At 39.6% G+C, this 24004-nt stretch overlaps 1 protein-coding gene across 2 annotated transcripts in view; it reads right to left on the bottom strand.

Moving 5' to 3' along the window:
• LOC122078805 overlaps nt 1-4017 on the bottom strand; it is a 33340-nt gene extending 29323 nt beyond the window's left edge. The window contains exons 1-2 of one of the 2 annotated variants that reach the window (XM_042644942.1): nt 3523-4017; nt 2543-2805 (exon numbers count right to left, since the gene is read on the bottom strand). In XM_042644942.1, coding sequence (XP_042500876.1) covers nt 2543-2805; nt 3523-3589 — 330 coding nt within the window. In that variant the 5' untranslated portion in view covers nt 3590-4017. The remainder of the gene's footprint in view (nt 1-2542; nt 2806-3522) is intronic. The other variant, XM_042644941.1, reaches the window with a different exon arrangement.
• Between the last annotated feature and the right edge of the window lie 19987 nt (nt 4018-24004).

Raw genomic sequence — 24004 nt, 5'->3', positions numbered from 1 at the left:
CCTTTGATCGTCGATGCTTTTTCTTTTCCTGACCATATATATATATATATATTTCTCTTTTAGCTGCCCTTCCTGCAAGCACTGTCCAGGAGTCTTCTGGTGCTCCTGATGAAGTTCAAGTCGTTGAGGAGCTGTCTGACCTGCCAACAAGTGACCCTCCCGAAGAACAAGTCTCCCTGAAAAGGTTGAGAAGAGGTAAGCGACCAGCAGCTACTCCAACCAAGTTAGCTTCTATGGTAGCTCTGCGGTCTAGGTCAGATGTACTTGTGTCCAGTTCCCCGTTCAAGAAATCTGAAGAAGCAACTACTGTGCCAGTACACCACCCTACTAGGACTTTTGAGGTTTATGGTGTGCTCAAAAGAGCAAGCAAAGCCTCCAGTCAAACCACTACTCCTCCAGTTATCCCAACTATCTCGTCTCCTCCAGTCTCTCCATTATTAACCAGTCCTTATTTCTTGAGCGAAGAGGAAACTAAATTTTTTTTTTTTTTTTTTTTGTAGAGTTCTCCTCCTTCCAAACTTTGATAGCATGCTCTCCCATTTGAATGTCCTGAGATCCTCCAAACCTCAGCCTTCTCCGGCGGCCGAAGGCGAATCTTTCTCGGGGTCCCTCTGTCATTGACCGGGTGAGAGATCTGTACCAATCCTTGGCCAGCCTGTCCGCAAGGGAGATCTGGCAGAGTGGGCAAACCGTTGATATGGAGCGTGTTGCTGACGAACTACTGGCCGATCCTACCCTCTCATCGAAGCAATGAGATTGTGCAGGATTCCTCAAGGAGTTGAGCAGGATGATGGGAAGCTCTGTCCCTAAGGCGGTCGACATCATAGATTCAACCCAAAAGCTCCTCGATGCGCACAAGGTTTCCTCTTAGAAGATAGAAGCTGGGCAGACCAAACTAAAGGGCCTCATGGCGGCTGCAATAGCTTCTAAAACCAAAATCAAAACCTCGGATAAGGAGATCAGCCACCTCCGGAAGGAGAAAGAGAAAGAAAAGCAGTTGATGGAGTCTAACGCTCAGGAGTTCAAGGAACTCTATAAGCAAATAGCCTTGCTGGCTGAAGACTTGCAAGCCCCCGGTCCACGAGTTGAGGCATGAGAAAGGGATCTGCTCGAGTCCAAACATCACATGTCTCAGATAGACTACAAGCTCGAAGTTGGCTGGTCCCAGATGGCTAACCAATTTAAATTTTAGGGCCTTGAGCCAGAAAAGTCTAAGGGGAATGCCCCTTTGCATATTTAGATGATTTTCTCCTTTCTCTCTTTCTTTCTTCTGGATATTTCCTCTCATGGGGTCTTCATCTGCATCAGATTCGTGTTGGCAGATTTAGGGGTAAGGTAGGAACAGGAAGTCCCTCTACCACTTTCCCCCTATCACGTAAGTTGTCGAATATTCATAGAACTTCTTAGGGCTGCTTGGGATCCTGGAGTTCCTGGGTTCAAAAATTTAGAGAGACAGAGAAAAGAGGGGCGGGGGAACGGGAAAAAGAGGATCTGCAATGGTGTAGTAATATAAGTTCTGCCATCTCACAGACACCACATGGAACTATAGAATTAGTTCATTAACACAAGACATAAGGGCCAGGGACTATGTTTGGTTAAGCTGTTGGTAAGCTGGAGGCCTGGTTCCCCATGGGTATTTATTATCATTGATTTTCAGATGGTATCCAGCCTTTCTGACTGTTGACTACCAAAAAGCAGAACTTTAGTTTTTGCTATAAGCAGTCCGAAAGTATTTTAGACCAGTGCAACCAAATAGAACCTTAAAAAAAGTGGCTAAAAGAAGGACCCATCCCAGAGGAACTATAATTGTAAAAGTGAGTTTGCATTTTTCTAAGCCCAAGAACTCCAGGACCCCGGGCAGTGCCTTCAGAATTTTATAAAATCACAAAGACAGTGGCATTCCCTTCCACTACAAGAATTAAAGTTTAGAACCCTATATAGACTCTTTTTAAGTGCAAATATCGAAAAATTTCATGTTTTTTGTTCCATCACTAGAAGGTTTTCCATTGTGCATTTTTCTTATTGAGGCATAGTCATCACAGTAACATTTTCCATCGAGCACCTCCTTGAATTCACCATACAATAGCAAATAAAAGCACTAATCAGAGTATATCTCAGTATGGCTGCAGAGACATCAACAACAAATCGGGCATCATCTCATAAAATCTAAGCACACAAGCAAACACCAAGCAGCAGAAAAAGACAACTATGGCTCTTGTACAATGAAAATGCAGTAACAAATGGAATACTGATTTGTTAGCAACGCATACATCGAGATATTCATGAGGAACACTACCCAATTAATCAAGTCATCAGAATTTTTATGCAGCCGTGTATTGCTCATTAGAAAAGCAAGCATCGAATGTAAAAGGAAATCAGAACTCAAAATTTTGTAGTATACTGTTGAATATGATTTCATGGACTAAATCTATACAAACATTTAAAAAGTCCACCAAACCATTATTCAAAATTGCAATAAGTAACCATACAACCAAGTGGCTGGTAGAGTCCGGCAAAATTCAGTGAATTCTAACAATCTCACCTTGGAAGACATAGAGTCATCTATAGAACCCATGGGAATCTGAGAAGACATAGAGGCAACTGCAGAACCAACAGGAATCTGGGAAGACATAGAGGCAACTGTAGAACCAATGGGAATCTTGGAAGGCATAGAGGCAACTGTAGAACCAACGGGAGTCTGTGATTGTAGCATCATTATTCTTTTCCGATAAGCTAGCTCTCTTTTGATTGCAAGCTCCAATGGCATAATGTTCTCACCTGGCTTGGCGCCACAATAGAAATAATCTAGCAATAGAGAAACGGGCATACTCTCTTTAGGAAAAATATTTTAATAATACTTAATGAATAAAGCACGCACATATTCCTCTCCAAGAGAAAATCATCTCAAGCCTATAAGCGCAGAGGACCCTAAATGGAAAGTTGCTGTAATGCCGATGTATCGTTACATATACGACCATTTCCATGTAACCTAGGCAGAAAGAGCTTCCTTTCTTTTGAAAAAAAAAGAAAAAAACGTTGAGTGGGTTAGGACACAGGAGTTGGGTTGGGGTTATTCAATTGAATCTCACCAAACCCTTAACATAACTCAATCCCAAGTATGAGCAACCACCAGATCCTACCAACCATGCAATTCAAGCAATTGGGAACATCAGAGTAAGTTAGTAGCACATTCACAATTTCATTTCCTTCTACACACAGTTACAGTAAAGAAGGGAATTCCAAAAAGGAGGAGAAATCACAGAAACAAATGAAAATGCAGTCAGTGATAAAATCAAAGAAAAGGAAAGCCTCTATCGTGAAACACACTATATTATGATGGCTGATGCTATCCAACTCCATAAAACAGCGGATTTACTATAATAATCCTAACTACACAATGTATTATCCTCCAGGAACTATAAACGAACCGCATAAAATGAATAGGTGAATAAGGAATGGAAAAACGACGAAGGGGAGGAGAGGGAGGGCATAAATTGGTTTAGGATTGAAAGGGTTTAGTACCTTGGCTCTTCGATAAGATCCAACTTTCGACATTTTCATCTCTGCAATCCACTGATGAGGAACCCATTAGCTTCAGAAACTGAAACTCGAAAGAGAAGCATACATGAACAAAGCGAGGGAGAAGTAAAGAACTATTTAACTATTCCATGCATGAATAGGGTCCTTCTGCTCAAAATTCCCAAAAAGGAGAAGGGAGGGGTGGCTTTTTGTTTGCTACTTCCCAAAGGAGGAGTTTTCTTTGATTCTGTTTCAGCTTCTTTTGGCGATCCCACTTCCATTCCTTCGAAGCTGCATTTATGTATGCTATCATCAACTGGGCACAATCTACGAGGCGTAGCTCATCATACATGTCTCGAATTTCGCTTGGATTTTAAAAGCTAAACCAATGCATGCAACCAAGGTGCTTCTCCTTCAGGTATCCCGCATGCTTATTACCTTTAATACTAATTGGTGGTGCTTCTGCCAAGAGTCTGCACATCCTTTGTCGTCTTCTCCCAGTGGTTTCTGCACCTTTTATTTATTGGATTTCTGGTGTGATGCTTTCCCTCACTTCCCTTATTCCTGTTTCTCTTCCTACGCCAAAAGTTTGTATTTCAAATATTGCATACCAACTATTATACACCGATTTAACTGGAGTCGAACCATTTTTCTCTTGATAGCCCGAACCCGCCTTTGGCCTGCCTTGAGCCTGCATAAGGTTGGTTTCAAAAATTCTGACCCTAAGGGTAGGCCTAGTCGTGAAAGTATTTTTACCCTGAGTGAGGGTCAATGGGAGTTAAAGGTTGATGTCTGTGGTGCATCGAGTCTACCCGGAACCTGACCTTTATGTTTTACCCTTGATTTATTGAGTGTTCAGTGACCAAATTTTTTAGTTTGGTAATCATTATGCAATAGGGTTGTATAAAACTACTTAAATTTCTTATCTAATAATATTTTTTAAATTTAATTTTTATTTTACTTTTCAATTCCAAGGGATTTTGATGCAAATTCAAATGAATTTTTGGTTTTTCATATTTTATAGGGTCAAGGTCAGGTAAACCCCGCGCTATATGGCAAACCATGATTAAGGCCAATCAGGGACATTTCAGCCCTACCTTGTCCAACTAGGGCCAATCAAGTAGGGCCTGGGTTGGGTTGAAGTTTTTAGGCCCTGAGTCAAGGTTTAGGGCGGGCTTGGGCCTGGCTAATGGAACTCAGGGTCAGGCTAGGGTTTTAAGAAGCCCAACCCAACCCGACCTTGTTGCAACCCTAGCAAGCGTGTGATAGGCATTGGATTCACAACATTCCTTATCTCCTGTATGAAATTTAATTTAGTTGGTAGCAGCTACCGTATGTGGCATAGCCTCAATGCAGCCACATGTATAATTTCAATATGTAAGGTCGAAACCAGTGCAACCACGTGTACAATTTCAATATGTAAGGTTGAAACCACTGCAGCCACATGTATAAGGGGTATTTTTGGCTTATAACAAAACTCTATAGGGATATTGTGAACCCTAGGATAGTGGATAAACCTATGGACAAAGAAAAAAATTTCTTATTTTTTAATTTGGTAGATTTGTATCGGTATCGACAAAGATTTTTTTTTTTCCGTTAAATCAACATAGATCCAGAAATCCAATGAACCAATATCAGCAGAGACCAATACCTAAAAGCATTGTGTCAAAAAATGATCATAATAAAAATGTGATCAATATCAAATCGATGTCGGTTGAATTGGCCAATATTGATACCTAAAACCATTGTTTCGAAATGAATTATAAAAATAAATGGCAAAATCATCTCGGATTTTTTTTTTTTTATTAAACAAAATAAAAGAAAGCATTACAAAAGGGGAGGTCCACTTTCAACCCTATGCAAATACATCAAGGCATCATTAGATCCCCTGCATTTATACAAAAACTTCATATGTCCATACTTAATATAGAGGTCCCAAAATAACCCGAGATGATAAAAAGGCCAATAGCGAGTAGCTGGAGTCGGAAAAAGTTGAAGTAAATCGTTGGATGAGGACACCATAATCGTTGGACTATCTCTAAAGTTTGGTCCATGCAAAATTCCTGCAACCTCAATTTCTACCGGCAATGTAGAATGATAAAGTCCATTGTTTATAAGTTGACATCTACCACACAAAAGAATAACATATATCCAAAAAGACCCTGATGGGTCATGGCTAGTATTTCCAAGACAAACTAAGACAGTATAAGGCAAAAGAGGAAGAATAACCTCCCTTCTCATGAGGGTTTTTGATTTATCATTCATAACCACAGTATTCCTGAGTCCAAAATAATAAACTACTACAGCTACCATACTAAAAAGGTGTGATTTTTCCATCATGGAATCCACAAGTTGATTTCTGGTACAAGGATCTGTCCAATTTTTCTTCTTTTACTCGCCTTAAAGAGTTGAAAGTTAACCCAAAAATAAAAGGAAATAGTTGAACCGCAAGCCACCTCCCTCGACTTGAATAGTTGAACTCATCCTTTCTTCATCCCAACCATCGCTTGATCCCACGCCAGCCTCTCCTATCCTCTCCTATCCTCTCCTCTCCTCACCTCACCTCGTCCAGCTAAATTTTAGTCGCATGTTTCACATTTTTTCTCATATAATACAAATCATAAACAATCATTATTTAGATAATTAATAGATGGGGTTTTCTTTTCTTTTTTTTAAATAAGATTTTCTACACAGAACACTCTCCCATAAAAGGGAAAATGTTTTAGTGGAAAGATTGTAGCCCTTATGCCCAACACATTGAAGGCTAAATGATTGGTCCACTGTTATAAAAAGGAAAATGACTCTTTTATGGATGCTTCCTCGTGCACTCTCATATTGGCCCTCATGCAGCCACTACACCAACTTGAAGGCCAATGGGAGGTATATAGGCGAGAGGCAACACCATCTTTTCTTGCCCGCCTGTCCAAACATAGAGACACGCAAGCGGACATTGTTCTTTTTTTTCATCGAATAAATGTGCAATAATTATACATCCATCTTTTTTTTTTTTAATGAAATTTGAAAACATTAACTAAAATAATTTAATGTTACATCAATCTCTGAAGGTATGTTAAATCGACCAGTACTACTAGAAATATCAGTCATCATTTGCATTACATGATTTAGATTAGGACATTTGCACAAAAGGAAACAATACAAAATTTCGTGTAGATATCCCAGAAGATTGAAGAGGTATGCCAAGGCCATGATCCATTGATTGGAATTGGAATAAGTTGAATTACGTCTTGAGAACAAAGCCAAACTTCAGTTCTATTCCAATTCTTGTCAGTGGCAAATCGGAATCTTACCATAATTCCAATTGCCTCAGCTTCTACTTCCTTCTTGGAATTTGCATAACTAGTCTTCAGAACCTGAAATTGTCCCAGAAGAATGGTACCAAAAGTCCATTCTGATTTTGACTGCAATTTGTTAGTAGCATCAACACAAATCAAAATACGGTAGTTCAAAAAAGGAAGATCTTGACACCTTCATAACCTACATTATGAATCATCAGTATTAGGCAAAACATGGTTATCAATATCAAGAGAATATGAAAAAGTCTGATATCCATTGATTTAATTAAGAAGGACAATATTGGATTGGAATCGATTTTTTTTGCTATGATGTTATTTTTATAATTCCACGAGAAGTAAATGATTAATACAAGCATACTAAGCACTATTTAAGCTTAGACAAATTTAAATGTGAGTTGAAAAAATATGTTTGATCAAGTTGAAAGAGTTTTTTTTTTTTGCTAACTACATGTATCCAGGCCGAAGGCCTGACCGCCTGACTAGTCCCACGAACCCATACTGACCCCACAACCACATGGATCGGGTCATACTGGGGTTGAATGAGAACCACTCAACTTTCACTGAAAGCAGTGAAGAGCACTAAACACCCCCGTGTGAGTGGCCCAAGGTGTGCTAGTGGGAGCCGAACTTAGGATGTCTGAGTTTACGGCTCGTATCAAGTTCGTTGCTCACCAACTGCGCTGTCATCAATGCAATGGGAGCATAGTCCAAAGGACTAGTAGCCCAAGCCCAGTTAGCAAATTCATAGGAAATGAAAAGATGGTAAATAGATTCAGACTCATGGCCACAGAGAATGCAAGATTTGTCAATATCCATACATTTTCCAAGGGTATCTCTTAGAATCTAATGTAGAAGCGTTCTCCAGAACACCAATTTGATTTTGGGTGAATGCACGATTTCCATATGAAAGTCCACCAGCGAGAAGGTAGAGTGTTAGCGAGAGTTTCGGCCCTTCCCTATTTGGAAGATAATTTGGAAGAAATCAAGAAATAGAGGCAATCTTGATAGAAAAAGACTATTCTTGGAAAGTTGGTGGAGAGGGGGGATTTTGATAATTTCTCTAATGACATTAGCAGAGATAATATGAGATAATTTATCAATATTCCAACCATTGTTAGAGGTGAACGACTCAATTTTGCTATTAGGCTCCACCAAGGAATTGGTTATAGGAACCGACAATTAGGGAGGGATGGCAACCATGGATCGGACCAAAAGTTATATGACCAGGAAAATCACAATCAAAATCTCTTTAACAGTTTCCTTCCTTTTAATAGGTTAGTTTTTGAAAGTGTTTTTTATGGACCAAGTTACTCATTTCCAAAATTTATCAGCGAATCCCAAAAATTCTTGGATGATTAATCAATGTATGGACATTAGGATAACTGATTGAAACTGGGGCTTTAATAATGCACATGTCCAATGATCCAAACCCTTCCCTACATATCCAAGCTCATAATGGCTGAATCACTCTTCCACATGGAAGAAATAGATGCTCTATTTCTCTCATACCAACTTTTACATCTATTTGGTTTTAAAGCATATAATTTTAATAATTCAACGATTGCAAATTAATCACAAATTTACAAAGAAGAGGGACAATTGCACAAAGTGTTTAAATGATTGATCAATAAACTAGGTGAAAGGTTTTCTCGTTTGGAAAGACTAGAGGGCATAGCTAGTTTGATACCAACTTTTATCACATGGAAAGGTGATGTGGCAATTTTGACAATATGAATATCTAGAAAATTTTCTAGATTGGTCATATATCAAATTTTAAATACATTTTTAATCTATTTACCCTCCAATATTATGGGAAATTCCTTTTTTTATTTTTTGCTATTCATTTTCATTGTTTTTATTGGATTATCAAGGTTTTATTTTTCCACTTTGCAAGCATTATTTTGTTTGAAACTTGACTTGTGTACAAGGGACTTGGGGATCAAATTTTCAGTTCTATAAAATATATTAAGTGTAGGACAGCGCAATCTTTTCGCGTCTGCTATGTCTAGGCGTAGGCACTTACTAGAGAGTAGAGTTCTTTCTTCCTATATTATATTAACATTTTAAATTAGATAACAGAGATCCACCAACGACATAGTGGAGATTGACCCTATTATCGTACATTCCATAGTGGAACTAAACATAAGACCAAAGAACATACCATCTAGCATTCTTTTCTGGAAGTAAGAAACTGTCTAATTGAGAAGTATTACACACCAGACAATTTGATTAAATTGTCCAAGCTTTTAACAACAGACCCATGAAGTTCTATGAAAAATGAACAGTGGCAAGCACCTCATATGGTCGATTTCTGGTAGAATTTCACCAGAAAACCTGTAGTAAGCAACTAGCAGCATTTATTCAATCCTTGAGGGAGTGGGTTCCTCCAGAAATTTACTGATTAACAATTTCGATAGACCTCAAGAGAAAACTGATATGGATTGAGTCATATATCGCTGGAGATTTTTAGCACCCATACTGAGGCACTCATAGAAGGTCATGCATTTTCCAATAATCAAATCCCAAATTGTCTCTAAAGACCTTGTAAAGCGATCATAAGGATCTATTCCTGCACATCAGATGTTCTGGACAACATTTCTCCTTGGAACGACAATGCAACTATTTAGCAAAGGTTCTGGAACTTTGAGAAAATGTTTACTAAAAACAGCCCTTCAAGATTTGATAGTGACTTGACCTCCAATGGAAATTTTCCATATAAAAGCAATTGATACCTGGCTCAGTTCTTCTCAATTGAGTAAGGACAGCGATAATTGTTACACCCGTGCCCGAAACCCCGGGCAAAATTAAACTTTTAGACATAGGCAATGCAACCCGAGTGACAACCACTAGTAACTTGTGGATTTACCTGGTTCATTGCATGGAAAGACTATGAACCATTGAAGGAGTTAGGATATGTACGCTACGTCGCTACCATTGAAGAGAATTTCCCTAAATCTTACTAGTGAAATGTACCAAGTGGTGGGGCCCAGACACTGAAAACACCTTGGGAAGGCCCCACTAAACTTAAGGACTCATTTCCTCACAAAGGTGACCAGTTCAGCCTTCACCGGCTAATGGAGCATCCACCGGTGAACACCATACGGTGAGTGCATAGACCAGTTTTGGATTATTTTACCGTGGGACCCGAGACCCCTCATGATCGTGCACCCCAAACCCATCCACATTGATGGAACAATATGTTTGGGAGTTGATTAATGTGGTGGGACATCCCGAAGTGTGGCAGTTAATGCCGAATAGCGGAATAACCTGCTATTGGGTAAAAACCCATTAATTCCCCAAACAGCCGTTAGTGAGACTTAAGTGGCTATAAATAGGACTCTTACTATTCATTTCTTCTACCAAAATAGAAACAAAGAGAGGGAGAAAGAAGAAGAAGGAGGAAGGAAGAAGGAAGGCTAGGGCTTCATTCTTGAGGTAAGCCCATATGTTCATCTCTCCTCCGCACACACACACAAATCCCTCTCTTCTTCCCATTTCACTCTTTATTGGAAGTAATGGAGACCCCAACCAAATCCCACCTACCTAACCATAAAGACTACATAATGGGAGGGGGAAATTAGAGCAAGAGACCTACCTTGACAAGGTTATTCACTCAACCTTGGGTATAAGGACAAATCCCTATGAAACCCCTATCCAACGCCTTAAAAATTGGGGTAACTAAACCCTAGAACAAGTGTTCTACCCAAACCCTCTACAATTCCCCACTAAAACCTATGGTATGATGTTATATTGAACTAAATTCAGTAATTACACTAAACCTAAGCTAGGTGTGGTGTGTGTGAGTGCCCCACATACAAACCAACTCTAAAAATCATAAAAAACCTAAGCTATAAATCATGTAAAAGAGAAGAAAGAAAGAATGGAGTTGGGAAATGACACCCCACTGAACAACACACATTTCCACCACCATACACAGGGGCCACAGGGCCTGTAAGACTGATATGGGCAAGGAAACCCTGGTTACAACTTCACCGGCTGATGGTCACCGGCCAATCGGTGAAGGCAGGGACCATCCACCGGTGAAAATATTGGAGGATTTACACCCCTTTCGGTTTTGTCTATCGGTGAATCATTTTAAGGCTGATTTTTAATCCTTTTTATTAGGGCACGAGTCCTATTGTCTCACTCCTCTATGGATAATCAAATAACCTAAAAACACTATGTACCCTACGAGTAGAATCGAGAAGCGACGGGAGTATATGGCATGAGACCGTCGACTAGCTACCACCATCTAAGATTCGAGGTGAGGGGATTTTGTATGCTTTTATGGAATGCTTGCATCATATCGCATATGTGGGTGAACCATGTCATCTTGCATATTATTATCTTGTTCCTTGTGGAAAGTGTTGATGTGGCATGAGAATGTGGATTACGGTTGGTAGTGTGTGTGTGTATGTGTGACGGGGGTGCAGGATGACCAACGGTTGATGCTAATGGCACTGCATGCTTAGGATGTGTGTGTGTGTGTGTGACTGGGGTGCAGGGTGGCCAACGGTTGGTGCCAACACTGCATTCTCAGGGTGTGTGTGTGTGACTATGGTGCAGGGTGGCCAACGGTTGGTGCCGATGGCACTGCATGCTTAGGGTGTGTGTGACTGGGGTGCAGGGTGGCCAATGGTTGTTGCGGATAGCACTGCATGCTCAGGGTGAGTGTGTGTGTGTGCAACTGGAGTGCAGGGTGGCCAATGGTTGGTGCCGATGGCACTGCAAGGTGACCAATGGTTGGTGCCGACGGCACTATATGTTCAGGGTGTGTGTGTGTGTGACTGGGGTGCAGGGTAGCTAACGGTTGGTGTCAATGGCACTGAATGCCCAAGGTGTGTGAGTATGTGAGCATGATTGAAATGTGTTGTGGCATATTAGAATGCATTGGGCTAGGATAACCACTATGATGCTACAACCCTTGCCAATAGAGGTTTATGTATTGGTTAATCCTTTCATTCGATGGTCTGAGGTTGGGGACGATTTTCGGTGACTGAGGTGCACAGATGCCAACGCCATGATAAACCCTTAAGCGATGTTGGATTCGGTGATAGGTATACCCTACATGCGATGTTGGATTTGATGTAGTGGTATTATGGGAGGCTTATTAATAGGGGTTTGCCAAGTAACGATGTGGTTCTAGAACTGGCACGCTCCTGACTAGCAACTAGCTTGTATCCTCGGGGACTGGTAATATACATTCATGACTGGAGATATCACCTATGTTACAATAACACTTATACCCCTATGGACTTAGAATGAGTTGCTTATAATTGTTTGCTAATAATCGGATCATGTCATTTCATTCATCTGATTGCATTCATCTAACTACATTAATATTGTTGTGGGTGAGCATTTATACTTGTTTTAATTTTATTGATTGTTGTGGATGCATGTGTGTGTGTACCCCTCACTGGGCTTCGTGAAAACTCACCCCATTTATTGCACCATTTTTAGATGGTGGAACTAGTGCTGAGGCACGCTTGGGACTTCGGTGGCAATGGTGAGGCTTGTGTCGTGTTGATGGACATCACTTCTTTATTTTCAATTTTTTATCCTTATGTATTATTTATAATCTTGTAATACCTTTGATCAGAATTCAAATGAATTTTGGTATATTACGATTATCATTTAGTGAATCATCAGTAGTAAAGTAAAGTTTACAAATCTTATATGCGTACTCTGATTTTAGTTGCGATAGTGGTGGCATTTATGGATTGGGGTACTGTATCTGTGATCCTGGAGGCTTAGTGTCACACCCCGTTCACACAGAACCGGGCCAGTGACCGGGTTAACACCGGTTAACCCAAACCTGCCAGGATCATCTGATACAGTATTCCACCACAATATACACACAACTAAGAAAGAGCTTGTCAGTTCAACGGAAGACTTGGTTTACCTGTGAATATTCTTATAATACTTAATACCTGAATTGTAATATAATAGTTAAATACATGTGGGCCCAAATGCATGATATTTACACAATAAGAGTACAATTCACATATCAAGTACATAAAAGAAATCATTAAAAATCAGAGTATACAGCTCGGCTCGGTATCAAGCCCAGAGCTCAGCTCGGTATCAAAGGTTGAGCCCAGCTCGGCATCACAAGGTAGAGCTCAGCTCGGCATCAAAAGTGGAGCTCAGCTCGGTATCAGAACTGCGGTCCTGCAGCACAACTTTTGCACGAGCAGTCAATGCCGTGCTCCAACTCCTCAGGGGCCCACCAGTCCTCTTTAGGGAACTCCACTGTGGGACCTGCCCCGTGCTCTTCAGATGGATGACCTGCAAAATCATCTAAAAGAGGTGCACACGTGGGATGAACTCACTAGCTCAGTAAGTGGAAAGATGGACCACACAACAGTCCACACAACAATCACAACCATATGCACTATATGCTATGCGGTACATTTTAAATCACATCCACCTAAGCAACATTACTAAGTCTTTGGTTTAGCGCTACTATAACCACAGTGCGCGTATGCTCCGGGTACGAGCCATGAACTCCATCCCGAGATACGCCCATAGGGCTATCGGAGAAGGCCCACCGTGAGTACTCGAAAAAATAAAAACATGTCGACCACCGGCTCTTAACATAAAATAAATGACTAAAAATTAAAGGTGCTGACTCCAGCAATTTAAAAGCAGTACGATTGGCCCTCTTGAATATACCACCGGGGTTGTCGACAGTCCTAATGACCAGCCGGGCGTAATGTCTAACCGCCACAGTGACCCGACAACCGTGACCACTGCTTCCCCCCAAATGGTAACCCAACACCTTAACCCCTACTGGGAAGGGTAGTAGCATGGGTAGATGATTATCCTAAACCGCATGCTCCTATATGACAATAGTACGATTGCATAGTGCCTCCACGTCCCATACAACGGGCCACCAATGCACTCGTTTCCAAGCCGACTACAGCATCTAGTCTATTAATGCATCATGCACAATGATGTCCACATTTATCACAGAAGCATATTATCACTTGGCATTTAGAAAATAAACACAACACCTATGCATAACCATGTGAGGATGACTAATCTACATAGCATTTTCATGATGACATGGCTAGACTAGATACGATTAAATGAATGCCAAACAATGCCTTGAAACAAGGCCAAACATCCTCTCCCCACTTACCTGTAGTGTACAAGGACTCACGCTCTGTACGAGTGAGATCCAGTGCGAGAAGCGTATGCTTTGGTGAACCTAACATAAGTGAACGGGGTTAGTATTTCGCCACTTTGGGATCAATATTAACATGATCCAATGACAAGATCATGTTTAGAATCCTAAAAGAAGGTCACACATCCGATTTGGGTTCAATCGGACGTAAAAATCACATTCGGAGCCTCTCGGGTGGGTCGAACAGCCCACCTGTTTGACCCACCAGTCAGACCCACAGGTTTGGACCGGCGGGTAGGTCGGCCAACCGATTGGCCCATCGGTCTGGCCCGAGGGCCCTGCTAAGATCGACGGGCAGGGTGGCCCGCCAATCGGCCCGCTGGTTTGGCCCTCCGGTTGGGCCCAAAGGCCCTGCCCTCTCAGGCGGGTGCCCATAGGCGGGCCAAGTGGCCCAACGGTCTGGCCCACTGGTCTTGGCGGAAAACTGTTGTTTCTTCCCAAACTTTCCCCAACCTTTGGGGATTCAAATGGGGCTTTTCGAAACCCATTCTTCACTCATTCAAGGTCTCATAAGATGGTTCTAACCTAGATCTAGGTTAGATTTAAGGAATGGGAAGCCATCTTACCTTCTTTGCTCAAGAACACCTTCAAAACCCCAAAATCACTTCAAATCCACAATGCTTCTCCAACTTTGTAAATACTTCTTCAAATTCTTCAAGGTCAACACATAAATCATCTATTAAACCTTAGATTCATTATCTCAAGGGGGATTTACAAGATCTCAAGAAACCCTACCCAAATCAAGGGTTTTACTTGGGTATGGTGAAAGTTTAAGGAACCCAGCCTTTGCTCACCTCTAAACGTAGATCTAGTGTTGGAGATCACTCTTCCAACGTCGGAATGGGAAGATCAAGCCTCGGCGCCGTTGAAATCCATCTCTTCTTCCTCTTCCTTCTCTTCTCCTCTTCTTTCCTTTCTTTTCTCTGTCCTCTTTACTCTTCTCACCAACGTCCGAGTGTCATAAATGAGAAAAGAAAAGAAAATCATAAATGTTATATATACTTCTTAAATAACTAAGTAATTCACATGGGTGGGTCACTCAAGTGGGTGGATGCGCCCACCTGTCCGCCCACCTGAGGGCCAAAACTTGGGATTTTGACAGAATTCGGCCCTCGGCACGAATCTCACTCTTGGCATACGATGTAATATACGTATGCGCCTTAATATACGGCTACATACCTGCTTCATCCGTATATGGCCTTATGATAGGTGCATGTACACGGCTTGGGTACACCCATCTCTTCTGGCACTGGCTCAGACTTGTTAGGCCAACTGGTGTTTAAGGTCACCCTTGCCATCATAGTCCATAAGGAACCCGCCTTAACTCTCTCCGGTTCGGGTCCTACATGGTTAAACCGGGTCAACCGTGGAATCAGACCGGGTTTAAGAAGTTAGGTATTACAGTTAGGCTGACTGGATATGGGTATCCAATGCCACATACCTTGGCCTAGAGGAGGCAGGGTGTGACAATAATTGTTCTTCAACATGAAGAATGGCAATCTTAGGAACTATAACAATGTGTCCACTGGATTTATTAAAGCTGAGAATAAGATGTTGCAGATTTTAGCATTCACTTGAGCCATCATTAATACCAGTGAAATTCTTTGGGTTCTTCCTGAGAATGATTAAACTACAGCAGGCCGCCAGCAATTTGACTCAAGTTCAATGAAAGAGTAAACAAGCAGTAGGTTGAGTGTCTAGAATCCAAACTTGTCAACCAAGTTTAGTTCTCCCAGGAGAATATTTGAGTGAAATCTAGCAGATCTCAGATTTTTGTATCAGCACCAATTAGTAGATTTCTCGCCTTGAATTCTTGAACCAAGAGAGCATGGAAAATTCAGTCAGAATGCACAGGTTTTCATGGATAGATACCGCTTAAGCAAAGAGAATGTCTCAACTTCCCATTCATGATCAATACATGAGGAGATTACTGACCAATCCAAGAATGTAAAAATTAACTCATTCCATTTCATGTCCCTGCCCTGGTTTTTTTGACTATTTTCCTAGAAAATTACTTAAGCTAGAGCAAAACACTATTCAGTCTGTTTGAAAGATTCCGAGGACAATTTGATCCATCTTTCTTTTGGGGGGAGGAAAATGATGAATAGTTTCAAAGTTGACTAAGGATCCAACAAAGGAAGTTCCAAATAGGTTATTCAACAAAACTACATCAGAATAAGGTTCAGGAAACTTGAAAGACAAAATAAAATAGATCGACCAGCTTAAAGCGTTCAGCTAATAGGTAGTGTGGCATTTTTTTTTTCAGGTATTAATTTGAAAATAAACTCCAACTGCTAGAAACTTATCGGGATAGAATTATAGAATTGAAGTTTAAGAAATCCTCCTAAAACTTGATTCATCTAAGCACAAGAACCCTAAACCCAAGAGCAATCATTTCTAGCGACAGGTGACTTGCGTTTCTAGGAGTCCTTAAGACATTGGTATATATAGAGGGAAACTCAACATCTAGCCGATTAAAGGATTACATAATCAATGAAGATTCTGGCTTGACCATGGAATCCCTCGCTAGTTACTCGCTGGTTCTCATCTGTGTCTGGTAATAAACTATGCAATTTTCAGTCAAAGACAATGAAAGACAATGTCATAAATTGCCGATATAACAAACCAAGGGTGCTATCTCATTTTGCCTATATATATATATATATATATATATTTTCTTGGGTTTTAGGAGGGACCATCTTCCCACCCTATGCTTTGACACCAATTTGATGGGGTTTCTTATCTCCTGACAGAGTTGATTTTTTAAAAGACCCGAAAAATAGGATCGCAGGTATAGGGATTAGAATTAGAACTAGAACTAGAACCAGAATAAAAGAGAAAATAATATCATCAGATCAACTCTGAATGGCCTGAAATTGTAGTTGACGGGTTTAGTCCAGAAAATAGACAAGACCTGCAAAGCTGGATCAAAATATGGGGATCTTGAGTTTGGAGCAATCCTACTTCAATTAGGAAACATGAAAGTAAAAGCAAAACAACTAAATTAGGGTTTTCAAAAGTTCAAAACAGAACTCAGAAAGGGATCTAACTAAGATAATGGCTGTGGACTGAAATCAGAATTAATAACATAGACCAAGAATTGATTAACTCAAATCAGCGTTATCCCAATTTAATGGGGTCAGATACATGAATTCTTTTGCATGGATTAACTCAAATATCTGAAACTTATAATAAAAACAGAAGCCACATGGTAAGAAGATAATCAGATCTGAAATTCGATTGGTAAATTCAGAATGATAAGCCAACCTCAAAGAGAACTGACAGAATCATTAGCAGAACTTTAAAATTTAATAACTAATCTGAACTCAAAGTCCTGTCGAACAGTATAACCACAAGTAGTAAGGTTAGGAAATTCTGAACTGAAACTTGATTGGAAGATAGAGAATTGATAGAAAGGGAAGATAAATAACAAGCTATGAATCCCACCTAAGTCTCACCCAAAATGGTGAGTAAAAACACTCATGAATCCATAGAAGTATGGCCTGGATTCACAAAAAAGATCTGAAATTCATTTGCTTAACTCTTAAAATCGATGGGGAAGTCCGACGGCCTTTACACATATTTATAGCTTCACTAAAAGCTTATGATTGGCTTAGAACTAACATCATCCATCCAATCAGAAATAAGATTTCCCATCATCTGACCCATATGAAAGCTCTAAACAGTAAATACAATAACAGCCAATAAGAAAAGAGGAGCCAACTTAGCTTGGAATAAAATAATCTCAAACCAATAAGCTTTACAATAAAAAAGAGAAAATAATTTCTAGAAGATCCCATAACTTGGACTGCTTAGTATGGATAAGATCTCGAATCTTATTTAATACAGAATCAGAACATAAACAGCTGTCGTGAGCAGTAACTATAGGCTGTCATGGTGTTTGTGACATTGACAAACTATTTATCCCAAACTGTGATGTCTTCTTTATCCTCCGGTACTACTTCTGGAACCTTGTTCTGTATTGGTAAGTTTGTAACACCTGGTGTTTTTTTCACCCAGTCTCATGTGTTTTTTGCTTCCTTTCAAAAACCATTCTTTCTTCAGATAACATTTTTAGTGAGGCTTTGCTGACAACTATCTCTTTCATGCCTTGGTCAAAAATATCACCCAAAAGATTTAATTAATAGGAAACTGTAAAAGACTCCATGGTGGAGGGCCAATAGGAATAGAAAAGAAATCCTTGAAATGGTCTGAGAGTTGCAACGGAGAGGGAGAGATCGCATTAAGATAGGGAGAGGGAGAGGGAGAGGGGGAGGAGAATTGGACACACGCCCATAGGCTTAAAAAACACTCAACTCAATTCATCTTTTCATCCTCTTATTTATCCAATAGTTACAACCATTATGTAGGAAAAATAAAGACATAAAAATAAAATCAACTGAAATAGGAAACTATCATAACTAAGCAAACTGACTCTACTAAGACACTCTAAATTCTACATGAACCTTTAGAAAGTGAATAAAATAAAATCAAATATAGTCTTCCTAAATAAAGTAAATTCCTAAAATCCTACTAGATCGAAAACCAATATGGATATGGTTCATCTATGGATCCGGTTCATCTCTGTCTGGAAAACCAGATGGGAACGGATTGGTCCATAGGTATGCATTTACATCAACTCCCCCGATGTTGAGAAAAACTAGTACACAAGTTTTGTAGAAGGGTAACAATAACTACTCACGAGCAGCGGTGAAGTGCTCCTTGTCTAAGATGCGAACAAAATCCAAAATATGAAGTTTTGGAAGTGCATTCAGATCTAGAAAATCATGGGGGAGAAAAACTCATAATGGGGAATTGTTGGCACTGTTGTAATGTCCATCATTCATTACTTGAGCCACGATCTTCTTATTTTCCGGTGATTTGCTGCCACAACTGGACAGTTTTCCTCATGTGGACTCATTTGATTTGTCCTGTGATCCCAATGTTGGTATCACCTTCTTTGAGTTAGCCGACCCATGAAGAACAAATTTCTAAGGCATGTGGAAAGGCTGGATGGTACACAAATTTTTGTCACAATCAAGGATGCCATTTCTTCTAACCAACTTTGACTCAATTTAATAATGTGCTGAGGGGAATCAAACACCTCACAAAAAACACCGTCAAAATATTGAAAAACAGATAACTCAACGAATCCATAAATCTCTGACGCAAAAAAAAAAATTGATGTCTTTGATAACATATCCACAGTAAATATCGAGGTGAAATTTTATTGTCTCTTTTCATTAATCAATAAATTAGTAAGCTTTCCATTGGGCCAATGCACTCTACTTAAACACAAAAAATTCCATGGCCAGATTTGTAATTGAAAGCACTTTAAGCCCATTTTGGCAAGAGAACACTTAACTTAAGGCTTAATGGCAAAAGAGTAAATATAGTGAAATCTTTAAGTGAATGGCAATTTTGTAAATACAAAAGTGGTACTTGAGACATAATAAGTAACGTATATGGGGGGAAGGCTAAAATTGAAAATTAGAAACAAATATAGGAGAAAGGAAACAACGAAAAAGGTCGGGGTAGTTTTGGGATAAGTGAAAATTTTAAAGAAAAGGACAATAAGAATTATGGGGTGGGGTTCAACACTAACCGAGAAAATATCTCTCAACAAGCAAGGGTTCTCTATTCTATTCAACCCTGGAAACCGACGAGAAAGATGTTGATTGAGCAACACTAGAGGGGCCGATGCGAGGAAAGGGGAGTGGAACTCCAGGGACTAGGGGTGGTGATTCGAACCAGCGGTGGGAGTCGGCTTCGACCAAGGGAGGTTGGCTCGCGATAGGAACTTCGACACAACTACGTCCTCTGTTTCTTTTTCTTCTCGTCTTCTCTTCTTTTTTTTTTCTTATTTTGTTTCTCGCTTTCGCTTCTCTTCTCGTCTCTTCTTGTTTTGTTTTTCTTCTGATTCTGTCATCTCTTTCTCTACCTTTTTTTTTTTTTTCACTCGAAGAAGGGGGGTTTGATTGATTCTGGGAAAGAAAAGGGGTCGCTAAGTTGCTGCGGTAGAGGGTTCAATTGCTTTCTCTTTTTTGTTTTATTATTATTTTTTTATATCAAGACACTAGGACGAGTGGAGGTTTCGATTGAAAGGGTTACGAAGGAAGGCTTGTTCGAAGAGAGAGGAGGGTTAGGGGAATGGCCCGATTCTCTGTTTTGAACACACACACACACATATATATATAGATATATATATATATATATATAGACAGTTATATATTGTTTATTTATTTATTTCTCAGTCTCGGCAAAAACTAGAACAAAGAATGGGGAGAAGATGGGAAGGAAAAGAGAATGAAGGAGCGGCTCCTTCGGCTCTGATCCCTAGTTGATGGAGGGTTGATAGGGGTAGAGAAAAAATCCCTGCCAAGGCCTCAAAATCGCAGGGGAGAGAAGAAATCGCATTAAAGGAGGGGGAGAGGAAGAAATTGCATTACAGGGGAAGGGGGAGGGGGAGGGAAGAGAATCACACAGACGCCGGCAGGCTTCAGGAACATTCAACTCAATTCAAATTAATGATTTCTCTAATTGTTACAATCATTATATAAGAAAAATAAAGACATTAAAAGGAAATCAACTGAAATAAGAAATTACCATAACTAAGCAAACTAAATCTACTAAGACTCCCTAAATTCTTCGATGTGAACTTAATTTGTTAAAATAAAGTGAATAAAATAAAATCAAAGACAATCTTCCTAAATAAAGTAAATTCATAAAATTTTACTAGACCCAAAACCAATATAGATCTTGTTCATCTCTGTATGAAATCCAGATGGGTATGAAATCCAGATGGATATGAATCAGTTCATGGGTGTGCATCTACATCACTCCATGTACATTGGCAATGCCACAGATCTCCGATGGGTTTACACCTGCGGTACATTGCTTAGAGTTGATGGCCATGGTGGGCTATCATCTAGCCTTTTTGCATGGACCCCATCTGTGTATCTGTTCCTTCTTTACTTCCTCTCACTAAAATAAAAAAAGGTACTAAAAGGTTTAGGGTCATGATATATTGCTTGGTTTAAAGGTGACATATATGAACCTGTGTTGGTGGGGCGATTCATGGAATCAGTAATATAAACATATGTTACATGTTTCACCATGAATTTACTAGTTCATGGCTTTGTAATGCAGCCGGATCAGGAGCCACAAGGTTAAGAATCTAAATTGCAAATATGTAGCGATGACCAAAGTCGAATCTGTATAACTAGTGAAATGAAAGGAAAAAAGGTATGGCCGGTAACCATATATGTATCTTGATTACATATATCTGATGAGGCTAAGGGAGATATTGACTCAGTATAGCCAAGATGAAAATGATAGACATATTTATATAGCCTCTAACCACTACTATAGTATACATCTAAAAGAATGAGCTCTAAAATGCATGTGACATTAGTCATGTCACGGACACCCTACCCATGTGATAAGAAATCCCTTAAGTCAAGAGGTGAAAACGGATTCATTGGATGGCTTGTTTAGTACTACTAGTTTTTTGCTCATGCTGGTTAGATGAAAAAGTACTACTCACTATAATGAATAGAGGATGAGTAAGAAATCTTAATTAGTCATATATTCCACAAATGTGGAGGTGTGTTAATCATGGTGCACACTATGGGTTGACTTATTTGGATGTAGGAGGTGTCCGCTTAACAATGAGTTCTAAGAACGAACTCTCTAGACTTCCATGATTTTGAGATGGGAACAAGCCAAAACATGTCCACTTAATTGAAAGTGTCACTAAAGAGTCAAGTGGTAGGATGTGAATGGTAAATCAGTCACCTATGCCAATGAGAAAGATTCAAAAAGTCTTGTTACACATGTATTTTACAGCGTGTCTTATCAGACTTAGAGTAGATTCAAGTCATAAAGACACCTACAATGATGTGCCCAACTATTTCTAATGTACTCAATTGGGTTTTTTTCCTAATAGACACCTACATGACTAATAGATGTGACTATTAGAAAACAGGTTTGAATGGTCAACAAACATGTCTTGTGAGAAAAGACATGGAGTTTGAGCAACCCTTGGTGGTGTCTTTCCCTCTCCTCTATATATATAGAGAAGTTTAAGCACATTGATCTAACAATTTTGGGAACAATCCCAAACCTTGCTTTCTTTTGGCTTTCTCAATATGTTGTTTCGTTCTGTTCAATTGAGCACAACTCTTAAGTGTCGTTCCTGACATGGCTCAACGAGCAAGTGCAACGACTACTGGAGGGATCTACGAGGCTGTTTAGTCTTGGAGGCTGATTCGCAAAAACCCAATTTTCACCATAGGAGCGTCTACAGTCTTAAGGAGAGTGAATGATGAAATGACTCAGCCCCACTGAATCCTTTAATTTATGTTATGTATTTCTGTGTTCATGACACAGTAAATAAAATGGTCCATTTTATCCCAAGTATTCTCCATCTTATCCTGGAAAATGTGTGTTTAACAAAGTTCAACCATCCAGTTCAACGAACTTCAGTCACCTGCCTTTTTTATGGTTCTGGATTGCATGAGAGTGGGATGGTTTGCCACAAAGATTAGCTGCCTATGTTTACACTGTTTGTCAGTTCCTATGGTCTTAAAATATTGACTACAGCCATGATTCCACTATTGTTTACAATGGAATTTAATTATAATTTAAAAAACATCAACTATTTTTGTCCAATTATATCGATAAACACCAAAGTACTTCAAGTTCAAACAATAAAAAGAACTCAACAAGATATTGGCAACAGCCGCTGAAGTGATTTCCAAATAGTAGCAGGGTGGCTGGTTATTTCTAAACTATGGTTCTGACACATGCTAGAAATAAAGACACAAAAAAAAAAAAAACTGCAAAAAAGTTTTTATAATTTATACTAAATTAAAAAAAAAATTGAGAATACACACCTGAGGCTTTTTTCCAGACTGTCAAGGACTTTATCCCAACTTTTCTGAAGGGGCTTTGTGTATCAGATGGTAAAATTACCCAATATAGCCTGTTGTTTGGATGCCCAGCTAGAGTAGGACCACTTCTAAACAGTTATCTGAACCACCAGCCAGCAGTCCTCTATCCAAAGCATAGGAAAGCATAGCACTCTAAAGAACAAGACTAACACTTTTAAGAATCCATGTAAACCAAAACTATATATAAATAAGAGGTTGGAAACAACTTGAGACAATCAACTTCAATGGCCAAGTTTCAATGGAAGCAAAGGAGATCACAATTAAATATTAGTGTTGTTCCACTGATGTAGATAAGTCACTTGGGCTTATTTTATTGCAAATAAGCCTTCGGTTGTGTTATGTATGTGTTGGGCTTTTGATCCCATGAGTTTTCTTTGAAATAGACCACTTTAATATACCTAAAATATGGGTAGAAGGTAGGGAAACGGGATTTTATTCATTAGTTTAATTAGTTGCTATTTAATTCAATAAAAACCCATTAGGCCATTAGTAGTTGATTGTAAAGCCCTATATGGACTATTAGTTAGTTAGTCCTACTCCATGTTGGAGTTATAAAGTCAAGTCCTAGTCCTATTTTGAATTCCTAGTTGTAGTAGGAGTGTCTAGTCCTATTGGGAAACTAGCTCCTAGTATTAGTATGATTGTAAACTTCTCCTCTATAAATAGAGAGGCATATGTACCATTATTGGGGAGATTTGAATAAAAGAAAGTTTGCATTTATGAAAGAAAGTTTGCAACTAAATGCTTAGAGTAGCTGAAATAGTTGTGGGTGAGAAGCCCAGGCTGAGATAGCCACTTCCTTTATTCTCTTTCACCCTTCTCAATCTCCCATCTATTTTATTCTTCTTTTTTATTTTATTTGTTGTAACATTCAAGAAGTATAACTCAGATTTTGATAAAAGTCTCCAGAAATTAGAACCGATCAGCAATCCTAGTGGGAATAGGAGAGAGATCGATCTCCTCTCTTTCTCTCTTCTGTACTCTGTTCAATCAGGTCTTCAATCAGGGTATTCTAGGCCTCATAAGGT

Source organism: Macadamia integrifolia, chromosome 5 (genome assembly GCF_013358625.1).
Source record: "Macadamia integrifolia cultivar HAES 741 chromosome 5, SCU_Mint_v3, whole genome shotgun sequence".
Classification (NCBI taxonomy): domain Eukaryota; kingdom Viridiplantae; phylum Streptophyta; class Magnoliopsida; order Proteales; family Proteaceae; genus Macadamia; species Macadamia integrifolia.
The sequence above is the reverse complement of the archived record's forward strand: the minus strand, read 5'-3'. Positions and strand labels throughout refer to the sequence as shown.